The sequence below is a fragment of the Mirounga angustirostris genome, unplaced genomic scaffold, assembly GCF_029215605.1.
Source record: "Mirounga angustirostris isolate CCGP_5_RB_7025 unplaced genomic scaffold, mMirAng1.0.hap1 SCAF_12, whole genome shotgun sequence".
In the NCBI taxonomy this organism is placed as follows: domain Eukaryota; kingdom Metazoa; phylum Chordata; class Mammalia; order Carnivora; family Phocidae; genus Mirounga; species Mirounga angustirostris.
Window position 1 is genome coordinate 3,283,929 of NW_026991720.1, and position 27,080 is coordinate 3,311,008.

At 48.2% G+C, this 27,080-nt stretch overlaps 1 protein-coding gene across 1 annotated transcript in view; it reads right to left on the reverse strand.

Moving 5' to 3' along the window:
* The window catches only part of DPP6 (dipeptidyl peptidase like 6), a 689,297-nt gene that overhangs the window by 29,999 nt on the left and 632,218 nt on the right, over window positions 1-27,080 (reverse strand). The window contains exon 17 of the mRNA XM_064575688.1: window positions 5,088-5,135. Coding sequence (XP_064431758.1) covers window positions 5,088-5,135 — 48 coding nt within the window. The remainder of the gene's footprint in view (window positions 1-5,087; window positions 5,136-27,080) is intronic.

A 27,080-nucleotide genomic window follows, 5' to 3' on the forward strand; every position in this document is an offset into this window, starting at 1 on the left:
GGAGAGCACCTCCACGGGCCAGAACAGGGAAGTATCTGACGAGTGCGCTCAGGCCGAGTGATCTGTACAGAAACGGCCGATGATTATGTACTCGGTCACCTCTCTCAGGGACTGGCAAAGCTAGCCAGTGCGTCCTAGACCCACAGTCCTTCCTCCTGTGACACTGACTGCTAGCACCCGTCGGCCTGTCTCCCTCCTTCCGGGGCCTCTCTTGCATCTAGGGGGGTCCCCGTGAGGGAATTCTGGCTGGTGGAAATGACGCCTACCACTGCTAGACTCCAACAAATCCCACAAAATTGTTTCTTTCTTCCCGCCCGCATGGCCAGAAGCGGGGTGATGGTGATGGGCCACAGTCTAGAAGGAACTTGCAACCCCAGTTTCCTCCTAGGAGAGCAACAAGGATCACACGACCTGGATTTCGTGGGAATGAATTACAAACCCTTGTTTTGCTGTGTTGTGTGTTGAACTATGTCCCCCAAAGATGCTGATGTCCTCACCCCAGTGCCTATGAAGGTGACCGTATTTGGAATTAGGGTCTTTGCAGAAGAAACAAGTTGGGTTGAGGCCATGAGGGGCCCTAATCCAATATGACCGGTGTCCTTATAAGAAGGGGAGATTTGGATACAGGGATGCACACGGGGAGGCCGTGTGAAGAGGAACGGTGATGCTCGTACCAGCCAAGGAACGCTAGAAGTGGCCAGTAGCCACCAGAAGCTGGGGGACAGCCTCCCCGTCACAGCCTCCGAACAGTCACCCTGCCGACACCCCGATCCTGAGCTTGCAGCCTCCGGAGCTGCAATGGAATGCATTTCTGGGGAGCGCTGTTCTGGGGGACATGCACTCAGATCCTGGTGGTGGCGTCCCCAGCGGCTGTCCCCACTCGTCAATGGACCCCTGATTCTACCCGAGGGGCACGGAGCCAGGATGAAAGCTGCTTCCTGGCATTCTGTGCAGCCAGTGGGACGCGGCGAGAAGCCGGGACCAGCAAGAGGAACGCGGGGAGTCGGAGGATGCGTCGCAGGTGCTCACAGGAAGCCGGTCACCGGGACCCCCTCGTACTTCACCCGAGCCCTGCCTTCCGGGCCCGGAGTGGCCGGAGGCTGGAAGTGAGGACATGCGTGCGGGCCGGCGGGAGGGCGTGCTGCAGCAGGTGGGGACGCACGCCGAGAGCCGCGAGGGCCACCACACTCTTGGGCCCTTCCGTGACACAGCCGGGTCCTAGCGACACACGAGGCTCTCCTACGTGAAGAGCCGTGGTGCAGGCCCGACGCCCTGACCCACAGGGATTCCACCACCCCAGGCACCGTGTCGGGGCAGTGGGCGGCCGGGAGCCTCTCCGCCTCGCCTCCGACCGCCATGCCTGAGTGTAAATCAGACCCTGACCCACGCCTCTTCTGCTCTGGGCTGGGGGACCCCCCCAGCAGCTCAACCACGGGATCGTTCTGTATCAGCCTGGCGGCTGGCGTCCATATTCCGGAAACCGCGGAGCTGCAGTGACAGCTAGTGACGCAGCAACGGGCCAGGTCGGGAGGAAAGCTCCCCAGAGTGTGAATCTGGCTGCGGGAAAACCGGGGTCCGACACGGTACCCGGGCTCGTAATGGACGCCCCACATCACCGCGTGGCACAGATGCTGTCCGGGTCCCCGTTAATCAGCGCTTTGCTGAGAGAGAGCACAGCAGTGTCACCTTCACAGGGAGAAGACCGAGCGCCCCCACGCAGAGCTGACGGCAGGCGGCGGACAGATGCTTCCATTTCCCGTCCGTGGGCCACGCTCTTTCCTTTGGGAAAGAGCTGCGACCGTGGCCCCTGAGCCCCAAACAGTGAAAGCTTCTCTAAACACCTCTTTCTAGGGGGTCCCCAACAGAACATGGACGACTGCAACCTCCAGAGCCTGGGGCCGATTGGGCAGAGCGGTTCATGCAGCCAACCAACCAACCGGGCGACAAGAAGGGGCTCGTCTGGTTTCCCAGCAGAATTAGGGAGCCGTCCCAGACCGAGAGCTTTCCCCCGCTGCCCATGCTGGAGGGCACATGGCGAATTCCTACCCGGACGCTCGCTGAGTGCCGTGTGCCGCACATACGTGGCCCCATTTTATAAACAGAATAGGCAACCTGTCCCATTACTGTTGTGAAGCATGTAGGATGTAGGCCGGCTTCATCCCCACATAAGCCCGACGGGGAAAAGTGGGGACTGGCACTCGGCACATGGGCTCACACTCCCGGCCCCCACAGCCCTGGAGCTGTGGTCACGGCCAAGCCTGAGTGCGGCTACCGGGCACAAGGCCTCCTCAGACGCAGGCGCCGCATCACCCCTGACCAGGACAGATTCCCAACAGCGTCCTCCAGGGAAGCAAGTCAGAGTGTGGAAGTGAATGGCTTTCTTAAGAAGAGCCACACCTAGCTTTCTTTCTTTTTTTTTTTTTTTTTTAAAGATTTTATTTATTTATTTGACAGAGAGAGAGACAGCGAGAGAGGGAACACAAGCAGGGGGAGTGGGAGAGGGAAAAGCAGGCTTCCCGTGGAGCAGGGAGCCCGGTGCGGGGCTCAATCCCAGAACTCTGGGATCATGACCTGAGCCGAAGGCAGACGCTTAACGACTGAGACACCCAGGCGCCCCCACACCTAGTTTTCTTTAAAAAGGTGGAAAAAAAGCACCTAGAAATAGTTTTGTGTTTTTACTAGACTATAAATTAAAAAAAAGGGGGGAGGCGCCTGGGTGGCTCAGTCGTTAAGCGTCTGCCTTCAGCTCAGGTCATGATCTCAGGGTCCTGGATCAAGTCCCGCATCGGGCTCCCTGCTCCATGGGAAGCCTGCTTCTCCCTCTCCCACTCCCCCTGCTTGTGTTCCCTCTCTCGCTGTCTCTCTCTCTGTCAAATAAATAAAATCTTAAAAAAAAAAAACAACAAACACCCTTTTTATTTTGAAATAAATTCACAAGAAGTTTCAAAAATAGGGCCTAGTGTCCCATACACCCCACACCCAGCTTCCCCCCAGAGTGACACCCTCTGCGACATGGTGCAGCATCCAGCGAGGACACTGACCACACACCCTGTTCAGTGTGCATCATTCCACAGATTTTAAAGAAGGGAAAAACTTCATAAAATGTCAGGAAATTATCTCTGTACTTTTTTTTTTAGTTTCAGGGGTAGAATTCAGTGATTCATCAGTTGCATGTAACACCCAGTGCTCATCACATCACATGCCCTCCTTAATGTCCATCCCCCAGTTACCCCATCCCCCCACCTCCCCTCCAGCAACCCTCAGTTTGTTCCCTAGAGTTGAGAGTCTCTTATGGTTTGTCTCCCTCTCTGATTTCATCTTATTGTATTTTTCCCTCCCTTTCCCCTATGATCCTCTGTTTCGTTTCTTAAATTCCACATATAACTGAAATCATATGATAATTGTCTTTCTCTGACAGAGTTATTTTGTTTAGCATAGTACCCTCTGGCTTCATCCATGTTGTTGCAAATGGCAAGATTTCATTCTTTCTGATGGCTAATATTCTATCAGACACACACCACTGTCTATGTACTCTTACATTTAAACAAGTCCTCTAAGTGAATAGTACAAGTTTTCTTCAGAAAAAAAGATAGTCCAGTTGAGGCTTTCTGAAATATTTCCATGCTTCAAAGTGAGAATCACTGAAAGAGATTCTAGCATGAACACTTTTAAAAGAGGGCTGTCATGCCAGGCTGTGTCTGTCAACCCCACAGATGCCTGCCTTGGGGTGAGCGTTGGCCGGACCCCTCAGGCAGCCTCCCCTGGACCCTCCAAGCCCTTCTACCCACAAGAGTGGGCAGCCTGTGGCTGGGTGGGGTGCAGCCCAGACCATCGCACATCACACCCCGTCCCTACTGGACACGTGGCCAGACCCCCAAACCTCACAGGCTCCTAGAAGGCTCCCCAGTTGTGTTGGAGATGAGGCCTGGGGTCGGGCACCCCTGTGCCCAGAACACTGTCACCCCCCAGGGGGACAACAGGAAGGTCAACGTAGCCCTCTCCCCGTATTCTCCCCCCACTGATGGCCACACAAGTGTTTTGAGTGGGTTTCGTATCCGTCTGACAGCCCTTTTTTGGACTTCCTTTGCATTTTAAGTGATTTTAAAAATCTATTCCTGATGTTATCTTTTACTTTGGAATCTCTAGTAATTATTGGATAAGTTTTGTGAAATACCGTCATCATTGGGGATTACTCCCTAAATGACGTTTCTTAAAATCAGTCTATTTTATCTACCTTTGAACGCTCTGGCCACTTTCTAACCAGTGTCTAAATAGAACACTGGAGACCCCCTCTTCCACACTCCACGCCCCCCCCGTGCCAGCTGGGCTCCAAGTCCGACCACCAGGCCAGGAATCGAGTCACCGACACCGGGATGCCTTGATATTCAAGGGAAATGCAGAGAGACGCCTGCCATCGGGGCCTGAGGTCTGACCTTCCTTTAGAAGGCAAGACACAGAGCGGGGTCCTGCCAGGGCAGGTGGTACCACAGTGGGAAAGAGTGGGGGGTCGGGAGGAGGGAAGCAGTGGGGTTCCTCGGGGACAGGGCAGAGGAAGGCCAAGGAAGGGAGGGGCTAAGGGCACGTTCTCTTCATTCTCAGCTTTACCGAGGGTCTGCCTGGGACGGGAAGCATCATTTCCGATCCTCTGCATAAATACACGAGTATGCATTCGACTTGCATGGGGTCCCTCCAAGAAAAAATGTGCTGGGAGGGCCTCAAGTGAAAGCCCCTCATGCCATGAAGGCGTCCCCTACCCACAAGGGCAGGTGAGCCTCAAAGTGCCCGTGGAGCCCCCAGTGGAGGGCCAGGCTGCAGAGCTCTGGGCCTTGGGCTCCGTTCAGGGCCGCGGACGGGCCCTGCAATGGCTGCAGTGGTCTCCGGGCCTCAGCTCCTCTTCCGGCTGCGTGGCCCTGCGCGTCCACCACATTGCTCAATGCTGGCCATTGTGGGGGTCACTCTGAACTGCTAGGACAGCACCATCTCTGTGTCTCCAAATCAGAACACGTGGGCTGGATTCTCTCACAGAACTTCGGCTTCCTTTCTCCCACGGCACGGGAAGATTCCAGAAAAGAGCAAGAGGCACTTACTTTTCTTATCTGTTGTGTTGTGCACTGTCACCGTGGGGACTCCAGGACCTGAGTGGGGAGAGAGGAGAAGCCAGAGAAGAAACAGAGAGAAGGCTGTTTAGTTTATCTGACACACAAGCGAATCTAGCCTTCCTTACAGCTCGCACACAGCGGGCTGTCGCAGGCTACCTGCCTGACTTCGTGCCCTTGGTAATCACAAGGAACCCGGCTCAAACTCCCAATATGCACGTTGCGGAAAACCACAAACAGCCTTCCACGGAGCCGCCCTTGGTGCACTCCCTCCTCGCTCCACGGTCCCTGTGCTGACGCAGATCACACACAGGGCATCAAGTTCCGGTGAATGATTCCAGCGGCGGTCCTGGACGGGTTCGTCCCGGAGACGTCGTCGCCTCTGCTGGCCTCTTGTGACTCTTCGCAAACACTTACTAACCTAGCAGGGCTATTGTGCGGATGTTGGCCTGTGTGTCTGTTTCCCCCTGCGTGACGTCAGCTTGCAGCTTTCCAGCTCCGAGGCCGTCAGGAAGCCCAGAGCCCAGAGGTGTGAGGGAAGGTCCGGCTCCGGGCAGAGGGGCCCTCCTTGGCTTCCGTCTTGGTCAATGTCCTTGTTCTCTTGAGGGAGAAGAGAGTCCAGAAAGCAAAAGGGGCTTTCCAAATTATTTTTTGTATCATTTTGAAAGTATACTATGTGGCAGGCGATCGTTCTGGCCTCTGCTCTGCCCCCTTTGTGAATTCACTCTGTTCCAGCCAGCTGGACTTCTGCAGGCTGGAAGGGCGCCCACTGTTCCCTCTGCCCCAGACACTGGCATGCTTGCTAGTTTTCCTCATTCCAGTCTCTGCTGAAATGCCTTCTCCACCCACCCAGCGGGAGCCTCCTTGACTATGCCATCAGCCCCTACCCGTCCGTACTCCCTCCCCGTTTAGAGAGCTTCCCTGCTACGTTCTGTGAAGTTGGGACCTTAGGACGGGGATTTTCAGTATTTGCTCACTGGGTTTGTCTTCAACTGCACAAGAGTGTAAGCTCTAGAAGAGCTGTCTTACTCACTGCCATTATTTCTAGCATCTAGATGGTGTTCGGAATATAGTTGGTGCTTGATTTCATATTCATGGAGTGAATGCTAAGTGGGGGTCACAGAGCATCCAAGAAGGAGCAGGGGAGGGCTGCCCCTTGGCTTGGGGGACTGGGCACAACGAAGGCAGAGAGAGGAGGTGGGAGGCAGGAGGAAGGCAGGGGGGCAGAGGGAGAGAGGGCCATGGCGGGGACACCGTGGCCAGGGTGCCGCCTGCTCTCTGCTTCAGGCTGGGGATGCGGGGACGCTCTGAACTCAGGGGTGGCCACATTTGAGCCAGAGGACAGGTACTGTTTGGGGAGAGGGATGGCTGGTGTTGAGCTTCCCTGGGATCATCATAACTTCTTGCATGTTTCTCTGGGACCACATGATAAGCGGCTCCACTGAGAGCCTGGAAACCTGCCATAGATCCCGCTATTCTGAGGACTTAGAGACCCCACTGCGGTGGCTATCGAGTGGAGGTCCTAGTCCAGGCCCAAAGAGGATGTGCCACTGAGGAGCAAGATGGGACTGGTTCAGCCAGGCCCCGGCTAAGCTGAGAGACAGACTGTGGGTTGCACCAGCCATGGCCCTCAGAGCCTGTCCATGGCCCAGGGACTGGACCCAGACACTGCCCAGGGCACATCCAAAGTCCGGGAGGCCCAGGGGTCTTATTCCCCCTACCCCTTCCCTCCTCCACCATTCACCCATTAGATAGGATTGCCCAAAAAGAATGCAGGATATCTGGTTACATTTTAATTTCAGATAAACAATACAGTGTTTTGTTTTGGTTTGGTTTAGTATAAATATGTCCCATGCAGTATTTGGGACTTACCACTAAAAAAATTGTTGTTTACCTGGAATTAAATATAATTGGGTGTCCTGCATTTTTATTTTATTTTTTTTAAAAGATTTTTATTTATTTATTTGACAGAGAGAGACACAGCGAGAGAGGGAACACAAGCAGGGGGAGTGGGAGAGGGAGAAGCAGGCCCCCTGCGGAGTGGGGAGCCCGATATGGGGCTCGATCCCAGGACCCTGGGATCACGACCTGAGCCAAAGGCAGACGCTTAACGACTGAGCCACCCAGGCGCCCCTGTCCTGCATTTTTATTTGATAAATCTGACACCATCTCCCCGGGGGGGGCGGGCAGCAGTGATCTGAGAGTCTGGGTGTTTAAATCTAAAGAGACAGCACTTACTGAGAGGGATTTAAACATTGGCTGTGGGTTTAAATTATTGAATCAAACTAAGTTTCCTGGCTCCAAGATCCATTTTCCCCCGTGGGGAGCTCATGTGGAAGAACAGATCACTTATTGAGAAATAAAGAAACTACATCTATTTTCTTTGCACATTTCAGGGTGAGTAAATTTGCAAACAGAGCGTATCCTACATTTTTATTAATAATGTAAACAATTATTATTTATTTAGTGCCTACTACGTAAAGGTGCTCTGCAAGATCTATAATATGAATAATTCATAATCCTCACAGCAGCCCTATGAAGTAGATGCTTCTAACCCATATTTTACAGATGAGAAAACACAGGTTCTGAGAGTTTGAAGTCTTTCATCTCATCCATACAATCAGAAACTCATCCCTCCTCAATTTTTAATTCATGAACTTGATAATATGTTTCTAAAAAAAATGCAAACACTAAAGAAAGGAGTAGAGTGACAAGTACAATACGCTTCTGACCCCCGCTTCCCAGAAGGGACCTAAGCGCTTCTGAAAAGTCCTAAGATGCTTCTCTGTGGTCATATTTACACATAAGCAGATATTTTAAACAAACAGATACAAATAACATAAAAACACTTGCATGTAAGTTGGCAGCTTTATCAAATCTTAAGGTTGCACCCTATTGCCTTAGTTCTTGTTTTTTTTTTTTTTTTTTTAATAAAACATAGAACACAGACTTGAGGGCACTTGTCCACCCTTTCCTGATCTCCGCCTGCTCCCTTCCCAGAGGCAATTGCTCCTTGGTACCTCCCTGCACACTTAGAAAGTCTCTCTGCCACATGGTATGTACCCACAATCCTGGCTAGGGCCCACGCCAGCTAATAGAGCGGCCGGGGGGCGAGGCCACACAAGCGGCATTCGAGGAAGCTCGTGCGTGCAGCGCAAGTCAGCATGGGCCTGGGGTCTGACGGCGCTGGTGGGGCACGGCTGGGCCGCTCCAGGGCTGGAACGTCCTGCAGGCACCCTGCACACGCGCACGCCCACACCCACGCCCACGAGGAGGCTCGCGGTAGACCGTTCTGGGCGGCAACTATGCCTCAGCAACAGTGGCCCGGCTGGCCGTGAGCAGAGGGGCAGCCGAGATGCGGTGCATTCACACAGAGAAGATGAGCAGGCGCACGAGTGAGCAACTGCACATCCAAGGACATGGACAAGATGGAGAATATACTGCTGCATGAAAAAAACTTGCAGAACGGTAAATGCTGTAATACACAATTATACAAATATTTGTAAAGGCTGCGAAGCTCTTTTAACAGATGTACAATATTCCATTATATGGCCAAATGATCGTTTATTCGGTGCCTTCCCTACTGATGGAAGTTTAGGCTGGTTCCTTCTGTTTCTTGTTACCATAAATGGTGTTGCAGAAAACCCTCGTGCTCATATCTTCGCACACAGGTAAGACTGTCTGCCAGTTAAGTGAGTTACCAGCAAGGCAACTACCGGGTTAGAAGGTTTTATGGTCAGCTTTCGCTAGATGAGCTTGAGGTTTCAAACACAATCCCCTACATTCAGTGCTTACAAACAATGGAAGTTTATTTCTTGCTAACGTTACATCCTGGTAGACACGTCAGCTAAGTCCCGCTGGGTTCTCTGCTGGGCGGCGTCTTCATTCTGGGGCCTGGGATGGAGCTCCAGCCCTCGTCTGGAACACGCTGGCTTACCCCATAAGTGAGCCGGGGAGACACCCAGGGGCTCCTAATATGTCTGGACCCAACCGTCATTCACACTGGCTCTCATGCCTTTGGCCAAGGGGTGGGAGAGAGCTCTCCTGCGGGGGAGCTGGGGGTCACGTGGTGGTGGGGAGGGTCTCCGGGGATGGGGGTCTCTGTGAGACACTGGGGACAGTGGTCTACCATCCCCGGCAGAGGCAACACAGATTCTGTCTCAGTGCTTTCTAACTTACAGTGTATGGGGGGGGGTCTACATTATAACTTTAAACAATGTTTGTTTTTTCCACTCTGATGGGAAGATAATGTATCTTGGTATTTCTCCAATTAAATTTTTCAAATTTTGAGTGACGTGGGATATCTTTTCATGCTTATTTGACATTTGTATTGTGTGCATGTGGGTGTGATTGTGTGGGTGTGACTGTGTGCATGTGTGTGTGTGCATGTGTGATTGTGTAGGTGTGGATGTGACTGTGTGTACTGAGAACCACCCTTCATCTGCCGCAATTACACTTGCTTGTCCCCACGCTATTTAAGAATTTAGCTCTTTACCGTGGCCGCAGATGCTTCCCCTTTGTTCTTTCTAATTATCACTCAAAAAAGTGCCCTTAGCACCAATGGTAGCAATTGTCACACTGAATTGCAATTTTAAAAAAATGCAACTGCTCTGGGGCACCTAGGTGGCTCAGTCGTTAAGCGTCTGCCTTCGGCTCAGGTCATGGTCCCAGGGTCCTGGGATCGAGCCCCGCATCGGGCTCCCTGCTTAGTGGGGAGTCTGCTTCTCCCTCTGCTGCTCCCCCTGCTCCTTCTCACTCTCTTTCTCAAATAAATAAGTAAAATAAAATTAAAATGCAACTGCTCCTACCAGGTTCCCACCACACCCCCGGCGAACAGCAGATGGACAGACAGACACACATATACTCTCTCTGAAATCCTTGGGCTGGCAATCTGTGTCCCCCCAGTGCCTATTCAAAATCTGGGAGCCAGCGCTGCATACAAAATGTTTGCTGAATGGATTAATGGCTAATGAACAAAGACCTTTTAAGCACATACTTGGCTGTGACATATCAAGGCAGCAAATTTGAACCAGGCTAAGGAAGGATCTTGTAAGACCATCCTGTGTCCCTGTGTCTTATAATTCAGGTTCTTGTCCCTCTGTGGATACTTAGCCATCGCCCACCCCACCTTTTCTCTAAGTGCCAACAGTAGCTGTCTCCATACTGGGTCTGAATTGTGTTCTTTTCCTTGAGAGCCTCATCACAACCATGCCATATTCCCACTATTTAACATAGAATATTCTTTAGAATAGCCAAACAGACATAAAACAGACAAAAATTACATTTAAAGAGGACACAAAAGTTAAAAAGCAGCCCTTATGTATAATTTAAACCTATTGATTCTAACCTAATCCCATCCAACCTTCCAGATCCCGTCCGAAGGTCAGCCCCTCCTCTGGGAGTGGGTGCCCCTGGGCTGGCGGCCATCTGTGACCCAGGAACCGGGTTCTCTTCCTCCAACTGCCTGCCTGCTGGCTCCCTGGGCCTGGTGGTCTAGAAACACTGCTCTGTGTGGGTTTTAAGATTACCCAAATAGTTTTCAGTTTTCTATGATGGCCAGGCTCCTGAAAATTGGCAGATGACTTAGGAAAGCACCTAAATTACAAAACATTTTCTCATAAAAAATAAAGAAAAAGTAGGAGAGTCTCAATTTGCAATAGATATTTAGACTTCATGATACTTTGATCAGGCCTGGGTTAGTGTTCATCTAAGAGTTCTTTAAGAAAAGAAGAGAAGGGACATGCCAAACACACGAACAGTATGCACAGGCTTTTGGGAGAGCCTGTAAGTAAAAGGAAGATCCCTAAGCCCATTTTAAACAAGAATGCTTTTACTAATGAGCCTTAGGAGGGGTTTCACTGAAATTTTAAACTGGTCTTCTTTCCTCTTCTTCCGAAAAATCTAATGCACACCCAGCCAACAACTCACAGGTTAAATGAGTTGCTTTGTACAGTATGAAGCTCTTGCTATTTTGTCCCTGCTGTCTGCAAGGCACTGCCTCTCTGTTATCTGTGCACAGATTATTGTGATGGAAATCTGGGAAATCTGGCTTTTTGCTTTATAGGCAGCCAGAGCCTCATAGGACTCTGCTCATCTGCTATTCTTCTGACAACTCCTGCTCATGGTTTCTTTTTCCTTTGCCTACAGCTCAATTCAACACGCATATATAAAGATTCCCCCATGTGCAAGGCATACTGCCAAGTCCAGGGAAACCGCCAGAAACAGATAAAGTATTTGCTGTCAGCGACTCAGAGTCTGGTAGGGAAGACAGACAGGCACAAACTAGGCTTTGTTGCCACACAGTGAGCACGATCACCAGAAGGTGCGCGGCGGAGAGGTCGGCAAGTTGACTCCCACAAGCAGGGACACGGTAGGGAGGTTTGCTCTGGTTGCAGCTCTGCCCCCAGTTACTTTCTGGTCCCAGCTCTGCAACTTTCCCTCTCTGGGTCTCCCGTGCAGAACATGGGGTTGTCAAGGTCTGCCCTTAGCAAGAGTCACAGAGGCGGCTGCCTGCACTTTGGGGTTCCTCCCGTACGCCCGGCACCGTGCTGGGTGTTGGAGAGACCCTGCCTCAGCTTCCCAGCCTGCTGTGAGACTGGCACACACCACTGGAGCCTCCCTCTAAAATGCAGATGTGGACAAGTAGTGGGGGGCAGCGAGACCTGTACCGAGAAGGAGAGTCTGTTTTCCGCCCTTCCGGTATCTGGTCTTGTCTTAGGACACAGGACATGCTTTTGAAACGATACTGTTATATTTCACCATAAGCTCCTCTCTGCATCGAGGTGCCATAGTAAATATCCAATTAATTCTGTGCGTGCGTGTCTGTTGCCCTATCCTTACGCACGCACTCCTGCATTCACGTAGTGCATGCACGTGTGTGAACACGTGTGTGTAGGCATAAAAACACTTAATAGGATTCTCTTAGTCCTGTCCTGATGTGTCTGAAGTCCCTGGTAGGTAAGCCTGTCTCATAGCTGGTGGACCCTTGGAAGACGCACTGAGAGCATGAATGTTCAAAGCCAGGTGCAGAACCATGCGCTCACGGACAGAGAAAACTAGTTCTATCTGCTCAACCTTTGCTTCCGAAGACATAACTGCAGCAAAATCAACATTTGGCTTCTTAAAAACTTTCATTAGTGACAGAGACCATTTTGACTCAAGTTAGATATCTGACTTCCACGTGTATATTGTGGAATAAATAAATTGCTTCAAATAAATCGAAGCAAGGAATTCACAACCAGCACGTATGGCAGTCTTGATCCATATAATCCCTGCAGTCAGGGGCGGAGCATTCAAACCACAAAAGGAAAGGATCTGAATTCCACAACAGATTCACAAAACAGAAAACCTTCATTTTTGCATTTCTGGTTTTTGATGCCCTTCATGTCAGAACACTGATTTACACCTGCTTGACCGGATGGGGAAAAAGGACACTTACAGATGGAAATGAAGTAATGCAGAAAGACACAAAACTGGAAAAGAAAAAAGTCATCAGAATAAATTAAAAAATAAAATTCACAGCGACCGTGCTCACCTTCATCCCTCTCCTCCTCCTCCTCGGGGAATGTTTATGTGACAGACAATTTGCAAGCAAGGCTAAGCCCACAGCATGCAAGCAAGGGCGCCACCTCCCCGCACCTCTCATGAGCACTGAGCAAGGGCCTCTGCTGGCGGGGTGAGCTAGAGATGGGCTCCTCTGCCCGGAATCCAGATCTCTCTATCTGCCAGCTCATGCAGTATGCATCCCCATACACGAAGTTTATGCACCAAGGTGATAGGATCGTACCAACAAACAGCGAGCCAGCCCAACTCCTGGCGCTTTCACAGAGGATAAAGGTATCTGTCCTAAAGAAGTATTTCCTAGTCCACGCTGCCAATGGATTTCGTTGCTGTTTGATTTTGAAACCTTGTGATCGCTCCCAGGGAACCTGGCACGTGAGGGTCTGCCTGCCATGCCCCACAGCACTGGGTTTTGCTTCAGCCGAATTCCGTGTGTCTGGGGACCTTGGATGAGGACACACTTCCATGTGGCAGCCTAAGTGTGGTGCATAGAAATCAGTGGGCTGTTTTACACACTCACCAAGGATGGTGAGAAATGTCATGGTAACTTGGTACGGTCACGTGTAAGCTCTTGCTCTAGAAACTGAGTGACGCTTAGGGCTGGTGACAAGGGCTTGAAATTCAGCTAGTGTCTTGGGGCTGTTGATTCATAAAGCCTTAGGTTTCATGAATTATCTGCGCTGAAGACATAGCATTATTTTTATGCCCTTTGGGCATCAACCTGGGTGGAGGTTTGGCATAATTCAGAGTCCAACGTATGAAAGATGGAGCTCAGCTTTGCCCGTTTTGCCAGATTAGGCAAACTACAGGAAAAATGATGCAATGCACAGTGGTTGTCGCATTTGTGCTGAGCAGGGCTGAGCCTGGATCCCCACCGTGGCTCGGGTGCCGCCATGTCCCTCAGACTGATGACAATACTCATTATCTGTGATTCCAGAAGCCCTCTGATGAATTTCAGCTAAAGTTCAGATTATGTTTTTTTTTTTTTTAAGATTTTTATTTATTTATTTGAGCAAGAGAGTGCGTGTGTGCATGAGCGGGGAGGAGGGGCAGAGGGAGAGGGAGAAGCAGGCTCCCTGCTGAGCAGGGAACCTGACGCAGGACTCGATCCCAGGACACTGGGATCATGATCTCAGCCAAAGGCAGACGCTTAACCGACTGAGCCACCCAGGTGCCCTCAGATTACGTTCTAATCTGAGCGCCAATGGTATCCTTACGTCTAATCTCTTCTTCTATACCTGGCATTTAGGAAACTCTTACAACTTTGTATCCCACACAGGGACATGTACAGTGTCTTACTCAAAGTCAGTGACCAGTTGGTATTTGCTGATTAAATGATGGATACAGAATTTATTGATGGGATGCACCCCTTGGGAACCTGCGAGGTTGAGTGGAGTCAGTTCAGAGGCTGTGGCACGTTCTTCTGAATAACCTCACAGTTGTCAGTTACCTGTTTTAAAGACCAGCTCTGGGCAAAAGATAATCTAGAGCTAACTTCTGTCATGAAGGTATTGCGAGTTTGTTGACTGCATCAACGGTCGACAGCCACGCCTCCTAGCAAGGAAAGGGTTAAAGGGTTGTAGCTTTCTTAGGCGTCTGCTACAGAAAGACTGTATTCTAAGGGGCATTTGAGAGTCTTCCCAGCACTGTCCTCTCATCAGAATAAGTTTACGATTATTCAGTATCTGAGGCAGGCCAGCGTTGCAAGCGTCTTGCATAGAAATACCTCCAAAATATCCACTTAAGTAAGCCAAACACACTTCCCACGCTGTTACACACGGGCTCTCCCTACAGCTGATCTTCATTTCCGTCAAGCGGACTCTTCTTAGGACTTAACCTTTTTGCCCCCACATTTATTTAATCTGCAAAATGATGCAACAGAACTAGATCAGAGGTTTTCAAGGGAAGCACTTGGGAGCCTTGTGAGGGCCTGCTATTACAATGCTGAGCATCCCAGTGAGTTTCCTTTTGAAGAAAGGGCCCTGTGGCTTAAAACACATTATAAAATGCTGGGATTAGAGGCTCTTTAAGCTTCCTTCTGCCCTGCCATTCTATGCATCTAAAAATATTCCCGACACCCTCCAGCTAGAAGTCCTTAGTTCTCTGAATTATTTAATAATTGTTTTACTGCTCGTGTTTACTGCTTTCTCCCTGAATTACTGTCTTCATGAACATGTACCATCTCGGCAAACTAAAGCCCCAGCCCTGGAGAGCAGCGACTGCAGGAGCTCGGCACATTGGGCTCCCAGCAAACGGAGCACCCTAACTAAACATTTTTCAAAATAAATGAACAAATTTATAAAAAGTGTAAGATCTCTTGGGGGATCTTGTGGGAATGTGGATATAAAAGTCTTCCTTTGCTTTGGGATGGAAAGGTGGGAAAAGAAGTGAGAAAAATAAACCAACACAGATGTTGAAACTTGGGTAATCATTGTTCTACAAAACATCACCAACACTGGGGAGAAGGAAAAAGGCAGTGATACTTTTACAGAAAGAGAGTAAATTTTGTGCATGGGGCATGTGAGCATGTGTGTGTGCACCTGCGTGTATGCACATATGTGCGTGTGAGCATTGTGTACCTGCATGTATGCACATGTATCTCTGTGTGTGAGCGTGTGTGTACATGTCTGCACATGTGTGTTAGCATGTGTGTGCCTGTGTGCACCTGCATGTATGCACATGTATCTGTGAGTGTGAGCGTGTGCATGTGCATGTATGCACACCTGCGTGTATGCACATGTATCTGTGAGTGTGAGCATGTGCGCATGCATGTATGCACATGTATCTGTGAGTGTGAGCGTGTGCACGTGCATGTATGCACACCTGCGTGTATGCACATGTATCTGTGAGTGTGAGCGTGTGCGCGTGCATGTATGCACACCTGCGTGTATGCACATGTATCTGTGAGTGTGAGCGTGTGCGCGTGCATGTATGCACACATGCGTGTATGCACATGTATCTGTGCATGTGTGTGCGTGCATGTTCTTACGTGTGTATGAGTGTGTTGTCCACACCAACAGCGTGTTACTAAAACTCATGCTTTAAAAACTCTATGAAAATAAAATCTCTTCCCCCCAATTTCCTCATTTTTGTTATGTCAGTGGGCAATTTAGAGTAATTTAAACAGAATTAATGATGTAGAACACCACAGCAAAATACCTTATAACACATAAGTGAATGCTCTGTGGAGAAGTAGAAATGTAATTTGAACAGCCACATGAGTGACACTTTTAATTAATTTTCTCCTGCTTTAGTAGCCGTGTTTTTAAAGTGTGACAGAACAGATGTTCTCCCTTAAATACCAGCCCCCTAACTGCACACTGTTTTTATCTGAAGTCTCAGTTTCCCGAGTGGGCTGGGACTGGGGGCGATGGAGTGGGCATGCTTCATAGGAAAATACTTCCAGAAGAGAGAGAAGAAAACATCAACCAAATGCAGTCCTTCCCTCGGTCGGGGGGCCCGCCTCTAAGCAAGGGGTGCATCTTAGAAGCAAAGCCTCAAGAGCTCCCAAAAGGCCAGCAGAAGTGGCAGAAATGAAGCTCACAGTAATTAAATAGGAGCGGGACCCAGAGGGTGGGCCTCAGGCTGACTTTGGCGCATCAGAGATGAACGGGGGGGCTTTAAACCCTTCCTGGGAAGCATTTCTGAAGGTCACGATGTGTCTCAAGGTGCTCATTACCCACCCCCGCTGCCCAGGACACAGACTTCTTTAAAATCCTGCCCAGGAATCACTTCTACCTCAACTGTCACTTCTTAAACAAGACAGCACTAATAGGCACAGTGGATGGATGTTTTGTTTACTATTTTTCGTGGATTCTGAGACGCCAGTGACTGCGAGATGAACCACTGGTTTAAATAAGATTTTACTGGGGTGCCTGGGTGGCTCAGTCATTAAGCGTCTGCCTTCAGCTCAGGTCATGACCCCAGGATCCTGAGATCCAGTCCCGCACTGGGTTCCCTGCTCGGTGGGAAGCCTGCTTCTGCCTCTCCCACTCCCCCGCTTGTGTTCCCTCTCTCGCTGTGTTTCTGTCAAATAAATAAATAAAATCTTTAAAAAAATAAATAAGATTTTACAGAGATGGCAAGATGCATGTTGATTTCAGAAAAACTAAGAATGTGAGAAGTCTATCTCAGAAGCAAGGAGACGGTGTCTCGCACACCCTCTATCCAACTCCAGCTGTACCAAGATCACCGGGAGGGCCTTTAGAAAGGTGGAGGCTGGAGGGGGCCACTCCAGTCTCCAATTCCACAGTTTGTGATGGAGCCTGTGAATTTGCACATCCAGCCGAGCCTATGTGCTACTCTTTGAGAAGCACTGCTCTAAGGTAGTAAGTCAGAGTGGGATTTTTGGTGGTTGAGGAAGGGTCTGGAGGAGCCCCTACTTGGGGACTGTATCAGTTTCCCAGGGCTGCCATAATGAAGTTCCAACATCTGGCGGGCTTAGGACAACAGAATTTACTGCCTCACGGTGTGGAGGCTGGGAGTCTGAGACACACAGGTGTCAGCATGGCCAGGGGCCCCCTCTGAAACCTGCCTGGGAGGGTCCTTCCACTTCCGGTGGTGGCCAGCAGTCCCTGGTGCTCCTTGGTCTACCTGCCTCTGTTGTCACGCGGCTTTCTGTCCTGTGTGTCTGTCTCTTTCCCTCTTCTTATAAGACACCAGTCATTGGATTAAGGTCCCACCTTCTTCCAAAATGATTTCTTCTCCACTAATTACGTATGCAGCAATCCTATTTCCAAATAAAGTCACATTCCGAAGTACTGGGGTTAGGACTTCAATATATTATTTGGAGGGGAGGGGTGGGGGGGACGCAATTCAACCCACAAAGGGACCTAGAGGCAGGTCTTACTTTGTGGTCAGAAAAGCCACATATGGTACCCACCGACCCTGTCTGCAAGACACTCCCTCCTTCCCTACCCCCAGAGAAACTTTCCATATACATGGTACTCAGCTAAACTGTGTGACCGCCCTAGGCCAATGACATACAGCACAGACGCAGGTCACCATCAGAGCCAAGTCCCCCTGGGCACTTGTGCCCTTGGCAATTATCCTGAGCATGCACCCATTAGAATCTTGCGGTGACTGCAGACAGAAAAAAGGGGCTCTTTTATGCCCAGGCCTACAAATGATGATCATTCTGACAATAAACAAATTAAACTTTACTTCTCAGGTAAGAGCATAACGTTCATCTTGTCTGAGCTCGCCCACGTAAATCCACGTGACCCTGCTTTCTGAGCCGTGGTCTCCTCACGTGTAAAATGTGGACAGCTATGCTGTTTGTAAGGACTAAATGAAGTCGACGTTCTTTGCACTTCTTGGCATTGCAAGAGTGAGATAGATGGAAGCTGTTATTAATAATTATTAATAATATAAACACCCCTTAGTAGCAGCTGGGAATTCAAAGGAGATGGAAGTTTGATGCTATGCTTAAGATCTGGAGGATGTGGGGGTCTGCCTGCCCAGGCAAAGTAAAATTCATCATCTGTGTGTTTCTTCATTTTTGTTTCGATTTGGAAATAGTTGAGGTGATCTATCTAGGCTGAGTGCTCTGGGGACAGACTCTCTCTTGCCCTCTGCATAAAGATGTGCACACCTTCCACACTATCTAGAAAGGTCCAGATCCTGGCCTAGATCTTCAATATCCACTTCAGCTAACCATGAAGGCCACACCAACTATTTCTTATACTCAGAAAGTAAATAAAAATCCTTTGTCTACAGATACATTCCATCATAGTTTGGTCATTTTGGCCTAATTTTTGCACAAAATAGAAACATAACAGCTATTAATAACTGACCTCTATGTAAATTCACATCATCAAAGCAAGAGGTGAAACTACTTCCCACTACAGGGAAAAGGTGACAATAGTTGAAGGCCCCAGCTCTCAGGTATGAGTCAGAGCTAGGGCAACAACAGCAACAACAGTAACGTCATCATCGTCACCATCATCACCATCAACATCACCATCAACACCATCATCATCATTATAATCATCATCAACACCATCATCATCACCATCAACACCATCATCATCATCAACACAATCATCAACACCATCATCATCATCATCACAATCATCAATAACATTGTCACATCAACAATAACATCAACAATGAATAATAGAACCATTGTCATCAACCCATCATAATCACATCAGCATCATTGATGTCATCATAATCATCAATAACACTGTCATCATTATCAACAATAACATCATCAATGATGGACAACAGCAATAACATGGTCATCATGATCATCAACAATAACATCATTAGCAATGAATAACAGAACCATTCTCATCAATAGCACCATCATCAACAACAATGTCATCATCATAATCACATCACCACCATTGCCATCATCAAAGTCATCAATAACACTGTTGTCATCATCATCAACAATAACATCATCAATGATGAAGAACAGCAACATCATCACCACCACCGCTACTGGTTCTGCTATGAGTGCTTTATGAATAATAATAATTTAAAGCTTATGACAACCCTACCAGGCAGGTACTATAATTATCTCAATTTTACAGACAAGGCAGCCAAGACACAAGGAAGTCACTTACGTTTCTTCCCCCTTGGTAAGGACCATTTGCCATTTTTCCTCCCCATTTTTACCAGTTACCAAATGCTTTCTTTCCTGGCTACCTATGGCTTTTATAGTTTTTCCCAAAGAATTTGCTATATTCTGCCCTTTATTGTTCTCCAGTGGGTGGTGTCTGTCTCCTCGACAGTAAGCTCCTGGAGCACAGGGAACAGTTCACACCCATGACGTGGGTGAGGTAGCCCATCCCAGCTGAAGCTCTTGCCAGCTCCCTTCCCATGCTAGTCCCCTTGATGGATTTCACAACATGTTTAAGGTCCCTAGACTCTGGGCTACTTGAGGGCAGGGCCTCTCTGTCTTGCTCATCCTTGCATGCCTAGCCTGCAGTCAATATCTGGCAGATAGTGAGCATCAGAGAGAGACTTCTCGGTTTGGACGGCTCTGTCTCTGTGGCCCCACTGGGTGGTGGACAGAGTCAGTGCAGGTGGTGTGATTTACACACTGGAGCAGGCAGCAGACACTGGCAAATGCCCCGTATTGCACCGACCCCATACAGGCCTGGGAAGGCAGGTACTAACATGCAGGGCTGCAGTGCCCTCTTGTGTCCGGAACTTCACTAGGGCTCAGCATACATGTCTGTGGAAGCAGCACTGGAGGAAAACCATCAGCAAAAATGGCAGTTTGTCCCTGTGCACAGGAGATAGTGAGAGTGGTGTTCATGGGCACCTGGAGAATTCAGGTGTGGAAAAAATAATACTGATTCTAGCCCCGCCCGTGCCCCTGATTAACTGTGTGCTTTGGGCAAGATGTTTAAAGTGTCTTAACATTCTCATCTGTAGAATGGGTGGTGGCTCTGTGGCTTGGCTAGTGGGAAAGGAAACAGTGAACTACTGGACTTTCAGAGTAGCCTCTAAGGCCTAAATCTATGGACTTCTGTTAGGTAGAGTCTTACCACGCATCTGTGACTTCCCTAAGGTCAAGGACGATGCCTTATTCAAATGCATACAGTCGGCTCCAGCAAAGTTGCTAGCACAGAGGGATTCCTCGGTTCTCCCACCCCCCTGCACACATCTCAGTAACAGCACCGATCACATGAGATGACATTTCTGGTAAGGGTGCTCCCCCCTCAACACGAATCCCTCAAGGCAGGACCTCTAATTCTTTGACTCCTTAGCATCTAGAGGCATACGGCAGCTGCTCAATAATTTAACTGGATGAAAGAGTGAGGTGAAAGTCAGAACCTGTCTTAAGGAAATGAGGCAGGGGGCGAAGGGGTTTCTCCCTGACATTGTAATGATTCTGCTGAGATAGAAACCAGGCAGGAGGGACGTTACTGTGTTTAGGGATTCCCTATATTCATGTCCATGTATGGACTGACAGCCACAAAGCATAAAACAGGTGGCTTTTAAAAATGTGTTTAGAGTGCTGTATTATCATCCAATAGCTGTCTAACATGATCTAATACCTTCTTCTGGGAAAAAAATTAATGGAAGTGAAAACAGATGTAACATTTAGCCAGATGTCTCTGCTCATTTTTCTTTGAATGTGACTATTTTAAGATCATGGATGACCCTACTTTATCTCCTTGGAGAGAAAAAATTTGCCGACTTATGTGGCACCACATTTCCTGAAGAAAGCGCTTTGTAAGAAGGTTTGCTCCTTTTTCAATCCTCTCTGCCCCTGCCGCACCTTCGGTTGCCATTTTGGCTTTTTTGTTGTTGGACAACACTGAAGAAGACAACCGTTGTTTCATGTTTGGTGTATTAAGCTCTCCACGGTGCTGAGAATGTACAGGATTGGGATCACCCACAATTTACACGATTATTTGTAGCTCCCATTCTTATAATGAGTGTGCATTTACATGTTGGATATGGGCTAAACTCCTAACTGTAGGTCTCTTGTTGACTCTTTTCCTTAACAGCGATTCGTTATTAGCATGCAATTCTCCTCGTGGTAGTAGGACAAGGGGCTCACACCACATCTTCTGTATTCTCACTCAAACGTGAGCCATTCCGTTTTTGAAGCTGCGTAACTGATGTGCATGACACAGACAGAACTTACGAGAAAACGTGACTTCTGAGCTTTATTTTTCGCCTTTTTCCTTAGTAAATCTTCCAGGTTCACCCAGATTCTTTCTCTGGGTACAATGTGCCAAGCACACAAAACTTTTGATGGCCAGCCATGATGTTAAGCAGGACGCACGTGAGAAGAACAGTGGTCACAGAAACACCAGCACGGTGGCCGGAGGGCGTGGGGTCTGGTGCTGCTACTGACTGGCTGCGTGGTTTGCCTAAGTCATTAACAGCTCTGTGCCTCGGTTTCCTCAACAACGAAGCAAGGAAAGCGGAGTTAACAATCACCCCAGTTTATTTTGTGAGAACTTTCTTCCTCACATGGACCAGGGGTTCAAGTCAATGATGGCAGACACCGACGGTGCCCAAGAGCTCCCCGAGCAGCAAAGAAAGATCGATTTACAGCTAGCAGGACAAGTGATAAGCAGCCTTACGTCTTTGAAGACAATTTATGTATGGTACAATGGGAAGAATTTATTAATATGAAAACTGCCTTATTCAACCATGCTGGACAGTATGGATTAAGTACAAACACCTTCGAAAGATTCCTACAGACCAGTTTTAAAAGGTATCATGGATTCATGAGTGTCCAGCATTGGATCCTTGAGACTTAAAACATATCTACTTCTCTTATGGCTCCTTTTGGCTATTTAAGCTTTGGTTACTCAGTGATAACCAAGAGGGAAGCTCATAATTGGGACCAAAAACCAGTAAGGAACTCCCCCTGGCAATCCATTGTGTTGCTTCGAGCAGACGTCACAGACTGGTCACCTGTGGTTCAGATGTAGCCTGCTAATGCTCTGCTTAGCCAAAAGGAACATGTTTCAAATTGTAGTTGGTTTCCAACACTTAGAAATTCGATTTTTATATAAAAATATGGGTTTTGAAGCTCTGTAGGAATAATGTAAGAGCCAGAAATCAGCACACCCCATTTAATCTGCCAAGTGGGGTTCACTCACGGACTTTCCCTCCCTGCGCCACCAAGCATCTACATATGCAAGTGTTCTCTTCGACAGTGAGAAAGGGGAGGAGCAGAAACTCATGGCTAGACAAACATCTGTTCTCCATTATTCCTTTTCCTTTCCATTAGCATCAATAATTAAGTTTGTGATCGATTCTTTTTATGTCTTATCTAAAATATTTTATTTATTTGACAGAGAGAGACACAGCGAGAGAGGGAACACAAGCAGGGGGAGTGGGAGAGGGAGAAGCAGGCTTCCCGCCGAGCAGGGAGCCCGATGCGGGGCTCCATCCCAGGACCCCAGGATCATGACCCGAGCCGAAGGCAGACGCTTAACCGACTGAGCCACCCAGGTGCTCCTTTATGTCTTATCTAAAATGGAAACTTTTGTTGAGGGCCAGCTATACGTTTCCAATCGAATACTTCTAATTCATCTCTGCTAGGCAATTAATGTTCCCTGGTTTAAAACAAAAACATCACCTACTATAGGAACTCGGGTGGGAGAGATGGATGGATATTTTGCTGGTGGTCAAAATATGCCAGCAGTGTGGTTTAAGGTGAGGATTCTTTTCGTCCAGTGCCAATACCTCCTTATCTCCATCTATAAAACAAACTTTTCACAAATAACCACTAAGTGGAAAAATAAAATTGACTTTCTCTGAGCATCTTCTTTAAAAAAAAAAAAATCCAGATTATGAAGTGAGGCTCTGACATGATCAGAGAGCTGAAGTCACGTCCTGTCCAAGGCAGGTGAGGTGAGGCAGAGACAGCAAAATACAGCTTGGACAGCTAAGGCACAACCTCCTGAGATTCTCTGGCAACTGGTGAGCCTTGGTGATGCCATACCCCATGAGTGGACAATCATCACGTTTTCAAAAGACAACTCAATAAAATTGGCCTAATACTAAACTTTGACTTCACAGATACAATGGGTTTTGGTGATGGGATTAGAATGTACTTCAGATCGCTCAAGTGTGCAGTTTTTTAGTGTTAAGCGCCACTGTGTGTGGCCAGAGATACCCAATGTTTGGAGAAGGTGCCTAACGTGCCTGGATGCTGGCCTGTTCCCTACAGGTGATCTACTGCATCAGTAATGGAAAAGAACAACCCCGGACTCCTATTCTGGCGAGAATATGAGGTCATAGAGTCCCCAAGAGCCCAAAGGGATCTTCCTAAGACCTCTCCGTCACTGGCCACCTAGTTTCCGCCTGGAGAACTCCGGGTAGGAGCTTCCACCATCACGGTGCGGACCTACAGGGCACATCCAGCTAGAACCTTAGAACGACGCTTACAACACTTCACGGCTTTTCCTGTGTTATGTGCAGACAAAACTCCCTGAAACTTCATCCACAGGCCCCAGGGCTTCTCTCTGAAGAAACATGTCAAGTCTGCCCAAAAGGTCTATGTTCACTTGGAAAATTCATTCAGGCCCATCTACTGCATGTTAATGATATGACTTTGAACTCGGTCTATGTCGGCCTCCAAGTGTAGCATTTTGGTGGAGCTTTTATTCATTCCCTCAAAAACGTATTTCTTTACTGAGAACCCGCCGTGCACCATGCATTGTTCTAGGTGCTGGGCTCCAAGTAGGGGTGACACAAACCTCCTGCACTCACTGAGCTGACATTCTGCAGGCAAGACGGGCTTGGAACACATACACAAAAATATCCGTGGCAGCCGTGAGATGTGCTAAGGGGAAACCGAGGCAGGGTGCGGGGACAGAGAGCGCCTAGGGGGTTGGTACAGAGGAAGGAGACATGGCAGAGATGTGTTGGGAGGGAAGGAGGGAGGGGAGGAGGGGCGCGTCTATGGGCTCCGCCCCCTGATGGTTTGCACCCATCTCCAAGACTCCCATACACACGGCACCCATCACTACCCTGAAGCACTGCTGGGCTCACGAGCGCACCTGTATCAACCCACAAATATCCAGTCTATGATAGAGTTGCTGTGTAGACACCAACGAAACAGGTCCTGCTTTTGGGGAGCTTTGTGCCCAGGAGGGAGAGGTACAAGACACAAGAGCATAAAAGAGGCAAAGAATACTCTCAGAGGAAGCAGAAAGAGAGGGTGGATCAGAGAAAGTTCACGGGCTTGGACACCGGAGGTTGGAAATCTGAGAAGGGGTGGGTAAATAGTTTGATAGGTTTTGAACGAACACTAGGAACATCTCAGCCATTTATTCCAGCAGGGGCTTGAAAACAGAAGGGCCGCGGTGGCTCTGTGAGGGTGTGACTGGAATTTCAGGACTCGGACGCCCGTGGGTACAAGTCTATGACTTTGACCTGCATTCTCGAATTTATCATTTCCAAATTTACTAATTCACCAAAAACAGTCTGTGTCTTCCCTGATTGATCTGGAAAGCCCATGCTATACTTCTGAGCTAATAAAATATTATAATGCCAATGAGACATCATTTTGATCTGTTTTGTATATCGAAGTCCCTTTAACATTGCCCTTGACAACGGGCAGGCGGGGCTGCTACCTGGGTCCGAGGTGCTCTGGCCTGACCACCGGCCACCCCAGAGCTGGTGGAGCAGTGTGAAGTTTCCGCCGGCCAGTTGGCCAGCCGTCCCCCCCCTCATAGATCACGTTTGCCTGCCCTGGGTCTGTGGCAAACAGGATTTAAGGCAGATAAGAAAGATACAAATGCAGAGATAAAATAAAACTGGCTTAAAATGGATAGGTGGGAAAAGCAGAACAATGTAAAAATAAGGATTACCAAACAAAGAGAGAAATCCAGGAAACAGGATACAATGTCCAGTGTGTGCTCTGGAGAACCTACCCATGGGGGTCATCCGCCTCCCTTGGAACTCTCCAGTGGCCGTGCAAGGGGTGGGCGCGTGGCTCACAGCCCACACTCATTTTGGACATGAACGCCTGGTCAGATGTGTGGTCTGCAAGTATTTTCTCCCCCCGTGTGTGCTGCCTCGTCTCTCTGTGGATGGTGTCCTTGGCTGTGCACCAGCCTTTGTGTGTCATGCAGTCTCACTCGTTTCTTTTTGGTTTTGTTTCCTGAGCTTTTGGTGTCATGTCCATGAAATCACCACCAAGACCCATGTCACGAGAATTTCCCCCGTGTGTTCTAGGGGTTTTACAGGGTCAGGTCTTATGCTTAAGTCTTTAATCCATTTTGAGTTGTGCGTGTGTGTGATGTAAGATAAGGGTCCAGTTAATTCTTCAGTACGCAGGCACCTGGTTCTCCTGGCCCCCTCCCCACCCACAACGAACCTGCATGCACCTCACTCTTCTCCAGTGTGGGGGGCTCACTTTCCCTCCTGCCCCTCCCACTGCAACTCCTCCAGCACAGCTGTCTTTTCAGAGCTGGATGGAATCATCCAGAAGTTTCTTCTAGTTTTTTAAGCACTTTTGTTTTAGGAATCTTTACTAACAACTGCATAAAATTTTATCCAATAATGATTTATAATTTTGTTAAAGTTTATTAGTTTCTTTGCTCATCATTTGCCTCTTATTTCTCTTTGAGCAGCCCCCTTCTTTTGTTTAAGTGCATCTGTGTATAGTTTTTTTTCCGGGGCAGATGCATGAATGGTAAATTTTACATATTTGAACATCCCCAAGTTCCTTTTCCTGCGCATTTTATGAACAAGAGCTTAGTGGGGACAGGACAAAATACTGTTTTCTATCAGCAGTATCTTATAAATCATGTTCCACTATTTCCTGAACTGTTGTTTTGAAGGTGAGAAGTCTGATACTACTCTGAGTATTTACAATAAAAAAAGAAAAGGAAAGAAAAATGAAAAGAAAAAACCCTCCATAGTGCCCCTCCCTGTAACCTTATGTAATTTCTAAACTCTGAATTGCCAAGTTTCATTTGGGGGAATTAAATTCAGCTCTTTCCCCAAATTCTTGTAAGACATTCCATACTTCTTTCCTCTCTAATAATTGAATGCTCAGTGGGATTTTCTTCTAGTATATCTTGGTTTATTTTCCCCCCTTTATTCTTCCCAGTCTCCCCTAGAACCTCCACATGGCAGAATGCATTTCTTGGATCTATTATTCATATCTCTCAAGATTTCTTTGAGTTTTCATCTCCATCCAATAGTGGTCTTCTGGGCAACCCTGCTGGATCTTCCAGATTACGATTTGGTGGGGTTCTGTTCATAATGTTGCCCAAACAAGGACACTTTTGAGAATGAAGAGAAGGACAGCAAAAATAATTATGAGGCCTCCAATGATCTTTGTCAGGCATTATCTGGCTTTCTTGGAAAACCAGGGTGTGCAATGACCCCTCTCTTCAGTTTTTCTTTTGAACTAAAAAAAATTTAGGGGAGGGCATATATTTTGTTGAGTGAGTTTACTCTTTTTTTCTTTTCAATTAAGCTTTTAATTTTAATTCTAGTAGAGTTAACATGCAGTGTTATATTAGCTTCAGGTGTACAACATGGTGATTCAGCAATTCTCTACATGATTCAGTGCTCATCAAGAGAAGTGCACTCTTGGGGCACCTGGGTGGCTCAGTCGTTAAGCATCTGCCTTCAGCTCAGGTCATGATCCCAGCATCCTGGGATCGGAGCCCCGCATCCGGCTCCCTGCCTGCTTCTCCCTCTCCCATTCCCCCTGCTTGTGTTCCCTCTCTCGCTGTGTCTCTGTCAAATAAATAAATAAAATCTTAAAAAAAGAGAGAGAGAGAGAAATGCACTCTTAATTCCCTTCACCTATTTCCCCCATCCCCCCACCACCTCCTCTCTGGTGACCCTCAGTGTGTTGTCTGTAGCTAAGAGTTTGTTTCTTGGTTTGTCTCTTAGTTTCATTTTGTCTCTTTCATTTGTCTTGTTTCTTATATTCCACATATGAGTGAAATCATATGATATTTGTCTTTCTTT